Here is a 16,550-nt window from a genome sequence, read left to right as displayed (position 1 = left end):
ATTGATAAATGTTTCTCATTGTTTTAATACAATAGTAGAGTCCACAGAAAACCAGCAACAATTGATGGTGGTCACAGAGAGAACTTTATTAATCTCAATAGTATAAGACTCAGCAGTATATGCCTCAGGAGTCCAAAGTTGAAATCTCAAAAGATATGACTGGAAACGTTATCTTTATGAACAGAGATCCAATATGGAGAACCATACTACACTAAGATATGTCATCCAAGAAAGGAGTTAACGGCCCAAGCCAACATAACCAAAGCTAAAAGTTTGCAGAGTTATGCAGTTGATATGCCTGTGTCTTGAGGTATAAACCACATACCCTACTTTTGCTCAGCAGGTCACATATTTTTGCTTAGCAGCAATGTGTTAATTTTGAATTTCAATACATTTGTGTTATGTTTAATGTTTGTAATCTTTTGTAAACCGCGTAGAACTTTTTAGTAACGCGGTTTATCTAATATAATAAAACGGTAAGCCGCGCATGCGCACTTCCTAAGCGTGCGTCCGTTTTCTGTGAGCTGTAGCGACCCATAGGAAGTGCGCATGCGCGGCTTACGGTCTGGCCTCACGCGAGGCAAGACAACTGCGAGCGGCGGCTGCCGCCTGCTAGCACACCCTGCCCTCTCCAAGCCGGGACCACAGTGCCTCCACAGCGCGGAACAAGTCGACGACTCCCCCCTCCCGCACCAACCGCTGCCGCTCCTGTTTGAAGCGGCCTGATGAGGTTCGTGGCCGGCTGTAGCGAACCTTGCAGGCCGCTCTCCACATGAAGCACGTTCCCTCTGACGCGATCGCGTCAGAAGGAACATGCTACCATATGGAGAGCGGCCTGCGAGGTTCAAAACCTAAGCAGGCTGCTTTGAACAGGAACAGGAGTGGCAGCGGCGGCACTCCCCCCTCCTTTCAGCGGCCGGCAAACAACATGGAGGACTGCTTCCGAGAGGAATCGGCTTCCAGCCTCATATCTCAGGCCTGATCCGCGATTCAAAGGGGAGAGGATATGCTGGATGGAGGGAGCAAGACAGATACTGGTTAGAAGACTGAAAATAAAGGGGGAAGAGAGAGAAAGAGAAGATGCTGGAAGGGAGGAGTTAGCAAAAAAAAAAAAAAAATAAAAAACCTCCCAAAAAAAACAAACAACTGGAGAAATAGAAGCTGATAGAGATGCAGAAAAATAAATGGAGGAAAACTGAAAGATAAGGTTAAAGTCTGAGATGGATGTAGGAGAGGAAGTGAAGACAGGAATGAGAGAAGAGCCAAATAGACTGCAAACCCTGGTAAGAAAATTGAGAGAAGAGAGCAGAAACTGGGATAAACATGAATAAAATGGCCAGACAATAAAAGTAGAAAAAAAGAATTTTATTTTTAATTTCATTAACAGAAAATGCAGTTTTACTGTAAATTTGCACTGCTTTCTTTTTATATTCCAAAGTGTATAGTGTTTTTTCTCTTTCTCTGGTGTTGAACTGCATATTTCTGGACAGAAAGGAAGAGGTGCTGATGGACAGGAGGGGGGGGAATGAAGGGAGGCCTACTGCTGGACAGGGGGAGCAGGAAGAGGTGCTGATGGACAAGGGAGCAGGAAGAGGGGTGAGGTAAAATAAAGGGAGAAGAGCTGCTGTTGGATAAGGTGAGCAGTGATGGGGTGGGGGAGGACACAGGGGAGGTAAAAGGAAGGGAGAATGAACAGGGGGAGCAGACAAGGGGTGGTGGTGGACAGCCAAGGAAAAAAAAGAAAGAAAGATAGAAATACAGAAAGCGGCTAAGGAGAGAGAAAAATAAATAAAGACACACACACACACACACACATATTCTAGCACCCGTTAATTTAACGGGCTATAAGACTAGTAAGTATAATATTATGTTATGTAAAAACCTGTAGGGGGTTTTACAAAATGTGATTTTGGATGAAATGTGAATCCCCTGGTTTGTTTGGGTTTTTTTTGCTCATTTCAGTCTTCTTGACTGTGTTTGTGTTCATGCGGTTGACTGCTGTAAAATATCCTATAAAGCCAAGTTAGAGACTTCTCTTGCCACAATCTCCAAACATCAATGGTCATCAATGAGGGTGAACTTTGTCATGAGCTTTACATCTAGTCACTGAGTTCCAAAAGGGCTCAGGACCAGTGCAGCAATGACCAGGCTAAAACAGGGAGGTGGGGAGGGATGGATATCAAAGGATAGTAAAAATTCATGGGTAGTTTAAAGAAAGGCTCATAAGGCTGATTGAGCTAGAAGAAACAGAGGGAAAGCAGAAGTACCATACAAAAAACTAAGAAATTCCACTCAGAACTAATGCAGGACTCAGCTCTTTGGACCTATTTCCATTTCTCTTTTCCTCATGGTGGTATGAATCAGTAGGATAACAGGGTACGTAAGTATTTCTTGATGTGAACAGTGGTATGTCACTGAGGAGTTTGTGGAGGAGAAGCCTAATTGGTTCATGTAGTTAGATGAGACCCTGGGGAACTGGATTTGATTCCCACTGCAACTCATTGTGACGTTGGGCAAATCTTATATTGTGAGGCCACTAGAGGCAGACAAAGTACTTGCATATAACGTATAAAGTGTTTGTCATATATATGGGGGATATCAGATCCTCCATTAACTTTTCACCAGTATTGTATTCATTTGGATTTGCTCACACCTTTTTCAATAGTAGTTTTGAAAGTGAAGTAGTACTTTCCTACAGTATTGCCCTCAAGGATACAACATACTGCAATTCCCTAGGAAGCATAAGCGAGGTGGTGGCCTAGCAATAATATACAAAAGCTCCTACATCATCACTGAGCTAGACTCAACAGCCCACCCAGATCTAGAATAAATTGCCTGCAAACTCGAAGACACGCCCAACTCTGCGCTCAACAAAATTGGAATCCTACTGATCTACAGACCGCCCAACTCCCAATCAAGCTCTAGCCCCAAAATGAGTGAAATAATAACGAACCTAGCATGCCAGTACACTAAACTACTCATCCTCGGAGACATCAACCTCCCTCTCGAATCTACCGAGAACAAAGATGTCTTCAAACTCAAAACACTACTTGAAGATTGTGACATCGTGCTATATAACCCCGTGAGGGTAACCAGGAATTGTAACTTATTTGCATACCCGAAAATTTTAGGCTGTAAAATTAGGTCTTTTATAGACAGGATGCTTGCATTTCAAGCAAGTAAACAACAGTCCTGGTTGGGTAACTATATTAGCGGAGCCATGTTATCTTACGGCGCCTTCCGAAAAGAAATTAAGACAGTATTATTTGATAAATTTATCTCTTAATTTGATGTTTTTATTCTTAACATAATAATTTTACTGCGTTAATTTAAATTTTTATTGTCTTTTTAGTTAATATGCTGTATTCTCATTTTAATATTTTGTACTTCACTGATTGTCCAGTCTTCTATCTTGTGTAAACCGCCTAGAATTCTTTTGATTGTGGCGGTATACAAAAATAAAGTTATGTTATGTTACCTTCAGGTCCTACCCATGAGAATGGACATACCCTAGACATACTAGCATCAACCCCTGCCAACCTTACAACTAACGCCAAATGGACCCAAACACCATGGACAAACCACTACCTACTAAACTTCTGCTTAAACTTTGTAACTGAGAATCAGAACAAGGCCACAAAGGAAGTGAAACTCGTGCAAGGAAAGACTAGACCAGACCTTTTTAGGAACTTAGTTGAGAATATTCTAACCCCTCCTTCAGACTGCATTACAACTATGCTAATGAGCTTGATCCAAGCCATTACCAACGCATTGGACACACTCACCCCCCTCCACCCTCAAAAAACAAAACCATAACTCCCCTAGTTCACTGAATCTCTGAGATCAGATAAACAACTATGCAAGCATCTGGAAAGAAAATGGCGAAAAAGCGGAACACTAGAACACTATGGCAAGAGGCAATAAATAAATACAAATCCAACATATCGGAGACCAAAAAGAACTACTATGCCAGCAAATTAAGCTCCACAATGCTAGATAACAAGAAACTATTTCACCTGGTACGACAGCTCACAACCCTCCGGCTCGAGAACCCAAAGGACAACCCAACAAAATCAGTGCTCAGGATCTATCAGACTTCTTTCTCAACAAAATCAAAACTGTACAATCATAAGTAGCCAAATCAATCCCCACCGAGACACACATGCTGAGTACATCTCAACACACCCCTGAACCCACCAAAGCAGACCAAATCTGGACCTCATTCTCCAATCTGTCAATCCCTGACACAAAAAAAACTACTATCCAAACTATCCATGTGCTGCAGCTCCCTAGACAATTGTTCCTCTTACCTTCTCACTGCCACTCCTGGACAAATCACCACCTGGATTACCAACTTACTCAATAACTCCCTAAACCAAGGCCACTTGCCAAAGATAATGAGAAAGATTGCTCTCACCCCAATACCCAAATCACCAAAGGCAGATCTCCCTTTGGTTTCAAATTATAGACCTATTGCCGGCATACCCATTTTCACAAAAATCATCGAGACCCACATAAGTAAACAACTCACAATTTACATGGAGCAACACTCATGCCTCCACCCATCCCATTTGGATTCTGTCAACAACATAGCACAGAGCTTCTCCACCTCACCTTAATCACAAAAACCAAACAACTGCTCAGCACAAGATGCCAAGCAATGCTCCTCCAATTCGATATTTCAGCAGCCTTTGACTCAGTTGACCACTAATAAAACTATCAGAAATAGGCATAACAGGCACAGAGCTAAAATGGTTCTCAGATTTCCTAAAAAACAGAGAATATATTGTCAATAAGAGCGGAAAGACCTCCAACCCCTGGGAAGCCTTCTGTGTTGTGCCACAAGGCTTCCCACTCTTCCCCATCCTATTCAATCTCTTCATGAGCTCTCTAGGTAACATCAAATTCGAAGACAAAAGCATAATGTCATACGCAGATGACATTTTTCTCCTTATTCCCATAACCAAAAATCAATCAGACTTACCCAACAAAATCTCACATAATATAGAAAAAATCCAAAACTAGGCAACAACCAACAAACTGAAGCTAAACACAACTAAAACCAAAGTTCTATACTTCCACATGGCCCAGCAAACGGCACCTACAAGCATCACACGTTGATCAGGCGAAACTGCCATAGATGAGTCCTCCAAAATCCTAGGTTGCATACTGGATACTGTAACCATGGAACCCCAAATATCTAGTCTCCAAAAGAAATACCTCTACACCCTGAGACAATTAAGACTAATCAGACCTTACTTTCACCAATACCACTTTGCCTTAATCGTACAACTGATGATCCTACCACAACTGGACTACTGTAACTCCACCTACATGGGAATCAACACTGCTCTAATTCACAAACTGCAACTCATCCAAAACACTGCTATAAGACTTATCTTCAACCTGAGAAAATATGACTCAAGTAACAACCTTCATCAAACAAATGCACTGGCTACCCATTCCATCATGAATAACATTCAAAATATCTTGCATCATTCACTGCATACTTTATGGAAACTCTGCGACCCCACTCATCCAACTCTTCTCAATAGCATGGTCTACTTCCCGCAGAACCCTCAACCGGATGCTACTAAATCTCCCATCCACTAAAGATCTTCACTATAAACGAGTATTCCACTCCATGCTTACCTTCCTAGGAGTCAAAACTTGGAATGGCCTTACAGAAAAGACCAGAACCTTGCCACATCATCTTCCAAAGAAAACTGAAAACTCATCTGTTCGATACTTAATCTCCTTTACCCTCTCTTCTCTCCCCTTCCTCTCCCTCTTACCTATCCACCTCCTCTCTCTCTCTCCTTTTACCTCTCTTTACAGTCGCTTTGAGTCTGTATAGGTATGAGCGATGCACAAATAGAAGATTAGATTAGATTATTACTGTAGCTCTTATATAATTGAAGATATTACTGTACATGTGTACAACTTAAAATCTAATATGCTGATCAGAATCTTTACCATAATTATCATATACTATAGAAGTCAGAATATTCACCGGTAGAATATAATAGCCAGTTTCTTTGATATTTTCTGAACTTTCTTTCAGTACTTTACTACAACAGCTTGTGTAGACTTATCTTGAGGGCCAAAACATTTGAATGTCTCTGTGAGGTACTGCACTAAGATAATTTAAAGGGGCATTTCAACTAGCCCAAAAAGTATTATGAACTTACACAAGGAGAAGAAATGGAATATACATTCTTCTCCTCTGCGAATCAATCCTTGGGACAATCACAGAAACTTTGTTGCTTCTCAAGTACTGCTCAAACCACTGTGAAACCTATCAGTAGTTCTCATGTTCTGCAGCTGTTCCCCAGTATGCTCTGTGGGGTAGGGGGAATAGACGGCAGTAATAGCTATGGCATCTTAATATAAATAATAATAATCCACATTCAGATTCCCTATCGGTGCCAATCAAGTGTGGACATAGATGCACTTGAGCCCCACAAGGGAAGCAGCCCTCGGATCAATAATAGTTCTCCATAGCTGATCAGGAATGCCATCTTGAAAAGAAGGACTCAAAGATGGAATGTAAAATGTAGAGATAAACAAAATATCCTCTTAATATGATGGTGTATAATTACCATTACAAATTTTCAAAATAGCTAAGATGAACATCTCTTTCAAAAGGAGATTCAACTATATTGGGAGACAATGTATACCAGCAGTATAGATGGAAAGATCTCTAGCATTAATAGAAGAATTCTGCCAAGGAGCTGTCTTCTGAAGAGCTACTGACTCACCTATCTGTATTCACTTCATTGCCGTGGTCTCTGGTATGAAAGGTCATAGTGTACTTGGCTACTTCTATGAATGGCCGAACCACCTTCATCTTATTTAGAGTCACTCTAAAAGAAGCAAGATGTTGATGAGCATTAGGTAAAGTCCAGCTCAAGATTTGCTGCAGAGAAAAACACACGACTGCATCTCCTGCATGCTTTTATCACATCCCAACCAAAGATGTTCTTACAAGAGGAAAGTAGAGGAGAGAATCTTATCTCTTTTTGTGACAGCTGCTATTTTCTAACTGTCCAGCGCTGAGAATTTCTCACGAGGGGGGAAAAAAGACTTCAAGTGCTCAAGGGTACGGAAAGGTAGATTGAACTTGTTCAGTCATCCCAAATTTGGTAGAATTGCTAATGCAACTGCTATTTTTTTTTTTTTTTTTTAAATTTAATTTTAACTTATATTTTTTAATTGATATTTTTTCACAGTTCCCAAACGTTTATATGATGCAGGGAACAAGTACTTAGCTTGAGATGAAGACCGAAAGTCCAACAGAGCTTCTCCGTTTCACTTCTCTAGAAGCTTCTTCAGGAACCACTCGTAACCACTCATAACTCACTCTAACTAATCCATTCCAAATGTGCTATAATTCGTATTGACTGCTGTGTTCTCAACACCAGTAGCGTACCAAGGGGGGGCGCGGGGCTGTCTGCCCCGGGTGCATGCCCCAAGGGGGTGCACAGCTGGCCACCCACCAGGGAATAGGCTGCCACCGGGGAAATGCTTCCACTGCAGTCATCGGGAACAAGCCGGCCGAGTTCTCCCTGCAGGGCCAACCAACTCTCGCCGCCCGATGTCAATCGCTGCCTGGCTGGCCCGGAACGTCCCCTCCAACTTTAGAATTGACGTCGGGCAGCAAAGAGATGGTCGGCCCCGCGGGGAAGAGAAGCAGGGCGAACTGAGAGCCGGCCTGTTCCCAATGGCGGCAGTGGCAGCCTATTCCCCAGCGGCGGTGGCAGCATTTTCCCCAATGGCAGTGGCATAGGGGAGGGGAGGGAGAAAGAAGAAAATGGGGGGAGGGGATAGGGAGCCAGAAAGAAAGGGGGCAGGGTGAAACAAAGAAAAAGAAAAAATTGGGCACGAAGAGAGAGAGAGAGAAAGACAGACAGAGAGAAAGAAAGAGGGCATGGAGAGAGAAAGAAAGAAGGGGGCAGGGTGAAACAAAGAAAGAAATGGGGCACAAAGAGAGAAAGACAGACATACAGAAAGAAAGGGGGCATGGAGAGAGAAAGAAAGAAGGGAGCAGGACGAAAGAAAGAAAAAGTTGGGGAGAGAATGAGGTCTGGAGGAGAGGAAGCATACAGGAGGCTGAAAGAAGGGAAGAAATATTGGATGCACAGTCAGAATAATAAAGTGCAACCAGAGACTGATGAAATTACCAAACAAAGGTAGGAAAAATGATTTTATATTCAATTTAGTGATCAAAATGTGTCCGTTTTGAGAATTTATATATGCTGTCTATATTTTGCACTATGGCCCCCTTTTACTAAACCGCTATAGCGGTTTTTAGCGCAGGGAGCCTATGAGCATTGAGAGCAGCGTGGGGCATTCAGTGCAGCTCCCTGCACTAAAAACCGCTATCGCGGTTTAGTAAAAAGGGAAGGGGTATATTTGTCTATTTTGTATAGTTGTTACTGAGGTGACATTGCATAAAGTCATCTGCCTTGACCTCTGAAAACCCGCGGAATATAAATGATAATTAACATTTTCTCTACATACAGTGTGCTTTGTGTTTTTAAAATTTTATTGTTGGTAGATCATTTTGACTTGGCCAAGAAGGTAAGGGGGAGGGAGGGAGGGGAGCTGCTGAAAGACATCTAGTAATCCTTGCAGGCTTGACTGTTGTGACAGGGATCTGGCTAGTCCTACTAAATCCAAGGAGAAAGTCCCTTTAAGTCCCACTAAAGATCCTGTGACCAGGTTTAGGAAACATCCTGTGTATAGTAAAAATCCTATGCACAGCTTTAGGAATGAGCCTGCCCCTTTAAAAGTTCCCAGAGCTCAGGCAGTGACTGAAAGGACAGGGCTCTTTAAGAATTTTGCTAACCCTGCTGGGGGGGGGGGGGGGGTCGTGGCCTGTTGCCAGGCTCCCTTTTTCTGAGCTTTCCTGGTCAGATGGTGAGGAGAGACAGCTGGGACTGGACTGGAAGCTGAAGTCAAGCTGAGGAGGAAGCCAGCTCTGGTAGCTAACCCATGGCCAGCACAAGAAGGTTCCCCTAAGGATTGGGAAATGGAGGAACCTGAAGTCCAGCCTTAGGTTTGTGACATGGAATGGCTGGAGGACTATGTTTTGCCCCAAGGGGAAGAGCACCCCATTGAATGTGAGTAGGCTGATAAGCCCAGGGTTTTCTTTTTCTTTTGAAGAGTTTTTTTCTTGAATCTATGTTTGGGAGAGGTGTGTGCACTGCTCTGACTTGTGCTGGAAGCTGCTGAAGTTACACCAAAGCTTGCCTGTTGGGAGAGTGGTAACACCTGTAGAGAACAGGCTTCTCTCCTCTCAAACTGTTGGGGATTATTTTTGCTCAACCTAACATGGACACCATTAGAGCCAGTACCCAAGAGCCTTATACTCAAAAGCTATTACTTGATGCATGGACTATTTTGTCATACCCTGAATGTGGCCAGAAGGCTAAACTGAGGATTTTGCTGTTATTAGTTTGGACTGACTCTGGAAGCAGGGCTGGTGCTAGGAGTAGGACTTATTTGTTTGGTAAAAGAAGTAAAGAGAATTTTTGGAAGTTTTGTTTTCACTCGTGCCAAATTCTGACATTTTTGTTTGAAACTTTTGATGTTCCATTAAAAGTGTTTTGTTTGAACAACCTGGACATTTCAGTGTGCAATTTCTGGGAGACATTAAAGAATCTGTGTTCCACTACCTTTATTTTAACTCCAGGACTAGGATTCAGCTGAGCCACTAGGCCTAGCCAGGATCCTTGTCCCACACTGTACAGGGAATTATTTTTGTAAAATCATGTTTTGTTATGTTACTGGCATTATTTAGACTTTAATTTCTATGAATAAATAGAATGAAAATGATATAAAATTACTTGCTTGTTTTTATGTGCATGCGCTGAAGGAAAGTGGAGAGAGTTGGCTGAGGACGCTGAAGGGAAATGGGGAAGAGAGAGTGGGGAGAAGACGCTGATTTATAAATTGACAATTGTATAGAATATTGTTTCTTTTTATACTTTAATATAATAAGTTAAATATAAAACAATTCAAGGCTTGTGTGGATGGAATCAGGTGGTTTGCGGGGATGGGGACCGAACTTACGGGGATTAGTCCAATAAAATGGTATTTTCTTATTTCTCATTATTTGTTTTATTTTTATTTGTTAATTTGTAAAGTGGTGATTGTTGTGTATCAGTTTTTTCAAATTTACATCTACTGTCTTTATATTTTGCACAGTATTAGAGGACATGTATTACTGTTTTTGTGATGTTGTAGTGTTGCATTGTATGCAGAGTCTGGTTTCTTGGCGGTTCAGTTTAACTTTTGTCTACATATTTCTGTTTTTAGTTTGTGATTATTCCATATTGGGCGAGGGTGTTTCTGTCTGTGTGTATGAAAAGGACATGGCTTTCTGATAGCATCGACTGTACAGGATCAATTGACTGTACAGGATCTGGCTTGTTTAGTTTTACAATGTATGTGTTGGTGTTCTAGTGCTCACTGCAGTGTTTAAGATGCTGCCTTTTTGTAGGTACACACTTGTTGTGTGATATGTGGATTGTTACTAAAAATCATATTTTTCATATAGATGGGGGGGTATCAAAAAATGATGGGCCCCGGGTGTCACATATGCTAGGTACGCCACTGCTCAACACTCTGTTATTTAGTCAATGCGAATTACACACCCATAAGCACTTGAAGTCTTTTTCTCCCTCGTGAGAAATTCTCAGCGCTGGACAGTTAAAAAAGATATCAAGTAGTGAAATAAAATTAGATATCAAGAAGCGAAGCTAAACACCAATAAGTGCCATTAGATTTGTATTGGACAGACCTAACTTAAGACTGACAGGCGATAAGCACCTTGTTCCTTAGCACCTATGTTTTAGGTGCTATTTATAGAATCAGGGCCTGAGAATATAAGCCTAGCTGCTGTCTTTTATAGTGTCTGAAATTCCATACTACATATATATTGCAAAAATCAACCTGAGATAACTGAACTTCTGTTAGAAAATATCTTATATATGTCATCATTTTTTTTTTTAATCCAAAAGACTCTTAGAGCCCCTTTTACAAAAGCCGCAGCAGTGATTCCCAGTGCAGCAAATACAATGAAGCCCTTGCCATGCCAGGGCTCATTACACCTGCTTTATAAAAAGAGACCTTAGTAACAGCTGTCAACCATTACTCCCATTATTTTGAAATACAGTTCCAATTTATTTTTTTATATTTATTTATTTTTATTTCTCAAATTTCAAATTATATTTACAAGAACAAACTCTTGTTACAGTAATACAGTTTGAGGTATACATGAAAGTGTCATACAATATCAACACAATATTGAAAGAAAAATTGTTTAAAGCTCCTTAGACCACAAAACATTGGAGGAGGAATTCTAGATAAGTGAAGAGAAACTTATAATTACAAGTAATCAATCAAGGAATAGGCTTAACAGCAATGAATCCCATTTTAACTGAATGCTGTTCACAATTAAACATTCCCTGTAGCCAATTTCTTCAAATCTAAGAAGGCTCACAGTTGTTCAGGGAATAAAACACATATTTAACCCCTAAATATTTAACTAGACATTTACAGGGATAGGCTAATAAAAATGTAGCTCCCAAAGAGACTGTTTCAGGCCTCATTACAAGAAACAATTTCCTACATTCCTGTGTCTGTCTAGCAACATCGGGTTCCAAGAAAACTTTTGTCCCATAGAACAATACCTGTGGATATCGAAAATATGAATGAAAAATTGTATCTACATCTTGTTCAAAGACCAATGCAGCTAATAATGTCATTCTTTCAGAAGTTTTGAATACAGTTGACTCTAAAAGATCTGTAACATTTAATATACCTTCACCATTTAAGATCTGTTCAGCCTCTGGGTTTACCCCGCCTCTTTCTTTGATGATAAATAGTATATCTTGTTAACAGGTGGCATACATTCAGGGGAGAATTTTAAACATTCAAATAGATATTTTTTAAACATCTTGATTGGAAAAAACCCCAGGGACCTGGGAAAGTTCAAAAGGCGTATATTTAAATGACGATTGAAATTTTCTAATTGTTCAACCTTGCGATTTAATTGATTTTTGTCCTTAATTAATCTAACAGTTAAGTCTTGAAGCTTTTCCACCTTTTCATTAACTTGTTTTAAATTGCTGGAGAAATCTTCCTTAGTCCCTTCTAATTTAAGTTCCAAAGAATCAACTGTACTTACTAGAGCTACTACTTCTCATGATGACTTGGCTACAGTGGCATTCAAAGTTTCAAACTGGAGAGAGCATCCCAAATACTCTCCAGTGTAACCACCGGAGGTTTAACCAGAAGAGTGCTGACTTCCATGTCAGCTCCCAACTCTCCCTGCTCCTTTGTTGCTCTCGCAGCTTCTGCCCCTCGAACTGGGGTTTCTCCTGCACTCTCCATTCGTCAGGGCTCTTCAGACATCGCTGTGTGTGAAGCAGGGCGCGGTGGTGGAACAGCAAAAGGGGGAGACAGAGATGTTTCGCAGGCAAGGTCCTCCGCTTCTCCTCAAGCGGGGGAAAGCGCCATCATCCCCCCAGGAAACACCACGGGATTCAAATTGACGCGAACTCGCGAATAGACCGCTGCTGCATCGGAGAGGAAGTTTGTGGCATCGAGGGATCAACCCGAACTATCCCCTTGCGCTTGATATGTGGCATTGCTAAAGAGGTAAGAAAAAGGAACGCTATTGGGTTAACTCAGGAGCACGAGTCATAGGCTACCGCAATCTTGAATTCCCATCAGTTCAGTCCGTTCCAATTTATTTTTAACTGTTATTTGTAAATTTAAATGAAGATTGACAGGTGATCCTAACAACAAGAATCTTTGTTGAGTTTTAATCAATAATCATGTGCCTGTTTTCCCATTAAATAACTACCTGATTTGTCAAGTTCTCAAATATTATCAACTTTTTCATTAAAAGATATATAAGAATATCATCTGCATAACTTAAAGAGATAATGCCCTTTTCTGATAGAATAGACTCCATTGAGGATGTCATTATGTTAAATAATATGGGTAACAAAAGGGAGTCCTACAGAACCCCATGGCCCAATCACCATTCTCCGAGATAACATTACCATTTTTACACTTAGGGCTCCTTTTACTAAGCTGCGACAGTGGTTTTAGCGTGCGCGTTAGACGCTAATGCCAGCATTGAGCTGGCATTAGTTCTAGCCACGAAGCATGGGTTTAGCATCGGGCCAGGAGAAAGCCCAAGCCCTCCTGGCCCCGCCGACAATGATCGGGCCAGGAGAGAGCCCAAGCCCTCCTGGCCCTGCCGATCCATAACCAAACCCGGCCCATGTGCCTAAGGCCCCACCCACAGGAGGGGCATAAGACTACTGGGCCAATTCCGGTTGGCACTCAGGCCCCACCTGTGTGCAGGGTTTGAGCCACCTGGGCCCATAAGGCCATTCGAGGGATGGCTGGCCTGCCCAACGGACGGGCTTGGGACCCGTCTGTCCGGCCAATGTTTTTCAGGTACGGGGGTGTCGGGGTGGGGGATAGGGTGGTCGCCTGGGCAGGAGAGGTTGGGCTCCCTCTTGCCCGATCTTGTAGGGGGGGGGGGGGTCGCGTGGCCAGGAGAGCCTAGACATCATAGTGATCACGGAAACATGGTGGAACGAGGAAAACAAATGGGGCATAGTACTGCCAGGGTACAAGCTCTACCGAAGAGATAGGACACATCAGAAAGGAGGAGGAGTAGCACTTTACATAAAGGACACCATTCACTCAACCGGAGTGGACGCAGCAATGACAAATGACCAACTGGAATCACTATGGGTCAAAATACCGGGAAGAAAGGGAGCCGAGATAAAGATGGTGCTGTACTACCGCCCACCAGGGCAAACTGAAGCAAATGACACAGAACTGGGAGCTGAGTTGAGGTGGGAATGCAAAAACGCAAACACCATAGTTATGGGAGACTTCAACTATCCCAGGATAGACTGGAGTCTTAGAGTTTCAAAATGTACAACGGAAACGGAGTTCCTGGAGGCTGTACGGGACTGCTTCTTGGAACATAGTAACACTCTCCACCACCTCTCTCGGGAGCACATTCCAGGCATCCACCACCCTCTCCGTAAAGTAGAATTTCCTAACATTGCCTTTGAATCTACCACCCCTCAACCTGTCAAGGAACCAACGAGAGGGACGGCTATTCTGGATCTAATCCTCAACGGGCTGAATGGACCTGCCAAGGAAGTGGAAGTAGTGGACCATTAGGAAACAGTGATCACAACATGATCCATTTCAAAGTGGAAATAGGAGTGTCAAAGGGGAAGAGAACCATTGCAACAACGTTTAACTTCAAGAAAGGGAACTATGATGCCATGAGACAAATGGTGAAGAAGAAACTCAGTAACAGCTCCAGGAAAGCACAGACGGTGGAGCAAGCCTGGTCCTTATTCAAAGACACGGTAAATGAAGCACAAAACCTATATATACCCAGATTTAGGAAAGGGTGCAAAAAGAATCAAGCAAAAGACCCGGCATGGATAACCAATGAAGTCAAGAATGTGATAGGGGACAAGAAAAAATCATTCTGGAAGTGGAAAAAGGATAAAACTGAGGAAAATTGGAAAGAGCACAGGAAGCATCAAAAAGAATGTCATCGTGTGATCAGAAAAGCAAACAAAGAGTATGAAGAGAGACTTGCCAGGGAAGCACAGAATTTTAAACCATTCTTCCGATATGTGAGAGAAAAACAGCCAGCGAGGGAGGAGGTGGGACCTCTGGGTGAGGGAGACAGGAAAGGAGTGGTGAAGGAGGAAGAAGAGGTGGCAGACAGACTAAACACGTTCTTTTCGTCGGTCTTCACAAAGGAGGACACATCCAACATGCCGGAACTGGAAAAAATCTTCAAGGGGGATCAGGAGGGAAAATTATCATGTATGGAGGTAAGCCTCTAAGACGTACTCAAACAGATAGATTAAAAACTGACAAATCTTCGGGCCCAGACGGAATCCACCCGAGAATACTGAAAGAGCTCAAAGACGAAACGGTGGAGTTGCTGCAGCAGATTTGCAACCTATCCTTGAAAACAGGGGTAATTTCGGAGGACTGGAGGATAGCGAATGTTACACCTATCTTTAAAAAAGGATCAAGAGGCGACCCGGGGAACTACAGACCGGTGAGCTTAACCTCAGTTCCGGGGAAGATGGCCGAATCATTGATCAAGGACAGTATCAATGAGCATATAGAAAGAAATAATCTGATGGGAACAAGCCAGCATAGTTTCTGTAAAGGAAGATCATGCCAAATGAACCTATTGCACTTCTTTGAGGTGATAAGCGAACAATTGGACAAAGGTGACCCCATAGACATCGTATATCTGGACTTCCAAAAAGCCTTCGACAAGGTACCCCATGAGCGCCTACTAAGGAAACTGTGGAACCACGGGGTGGAAGGGGAAGTACACAGATGGATCAAAAATTGGCTGGCAGACAGGAAACGGAGGGTAGGAGTAAAGGGACACTACTCTGACTGGAAAGGGGTCACAAGTGGCATCCCGCAGGGGTCAGTACAGGGACCGCTGCTGTTCAATATATTCATAAATGACCTGGAGTCAGGGACGAAGTGCGAAATTATAAAATTCACGGACAACACAAAACTCTCCAGTAGGGTTAAAACTGTGGAGGAATGCAAAGAACAACAAAGAGACCTGAACAAACTGAGTGAGTGGGCAGACAAGTGGCAGATGAGTTTCAATGTAGAGAAATGTAAAGTCTTGCACATAGGGAAAGGAAACCCGATGTATAACTACACGATGGGGGGGGGATGGTACTGGGAGAAGGCAAACTGGAAAAGGACTTGGGGGTTTTAGTAGATAGGACAATGAAGCCGGCGGCACAATGCGCAATGGCCTCAAAGAGGGCGAATAGAATGTTGGGCATTATCAAAAAAGGTATCACTACCAGAACGAAGGAAGTTATCCTGCCACTGTATCGGGCAATGGTGCGCCCGCATCTGGAGTACTACGTTCAATACTGGTCGCCGTACCTTAAGAAAGATATGGTGATACTCGAGAGGGTCCAGAGAAGAGCAACAAGGATGATAAAAGGCATGGAAAACCTTTCATATGCTGAAAGGCTAGAGAAACTGGGGCTCTTTTCCCTGGAAAAGCGAAGACTTAGAGGGGACATGATAGAAACTTATAAGATCATGAAGGGTATGGAGAAGGTAGAGAGGAACAGATTCTTCAGACTAGCGGGGGCAACAAAAATAAGAGGGCATTTGCAAAAATTGAAAGGAGACAGATTCAAAACAAATGCTAGGAAGTTCTTCTTCACTCAGAGGGTGGTGGACACCTGGAATGCGCTACCAAAGGAGGTGGTAGGACAGAGTACGATTTTGGGTTTCAAAATGGGATTAGATGATTTCCTGAAGGAAAAGGGGATTGAAGGATATAGTTAGAGGGTTACCATACAGGATATTAAAGGATTAAGGAATATAATGTTTTAGGTATAATATCACTTCTAGGTCATGGACCTGGGGGGGCCGCCGCGGGAGCGGACTGCTGGGCATGATGGACCCATGGTCTGACTCGG

The 16,550-nt window shown here is 42.6% G+C and overlaps 1 protein-coding gene across 1 annotated transcript in view; it reads right to left on the bottom strand.

The window, feature by feature from the left end:
- The window catches only part of B4GALT4 (beta-1,4-galactosyltransferase 4), a 145,579-nt gene that overhangs the window by 6,556 nt on the left and 122,473 nt on the right, over positions 1-16,550 (bottom strand). Inside the window, exon 6 of the mRNA XM_033943443.1 lies at positions 6,762-6,866. Within this exon, the coding sequence (XP_033799334.1) occupies positions 6,762-6,866 (105 nt within the window). The remainder of the gene's footprint in view (positions 1-6,761; positions 6,867-16,550) is intronic.

The sequence above is a fragment of the Geotrypetes seraphini genome, chromosome 4 (assembly GCF_902459505.1).
Source record: "Geotrypetes seraphini chromosome 4, aGeoSer1.1, whole genome shotgun sequence".
Lineage (NCBI taxonomy): Eukaryota > Metazoa > Chordata > Amphibia > Gymnophiona > Dermophiidae > Geotrypetes > Geotrypetes seraphini.
This window is presented reverse-complemented; position numbering and strand designations above follow the sequence as displayed.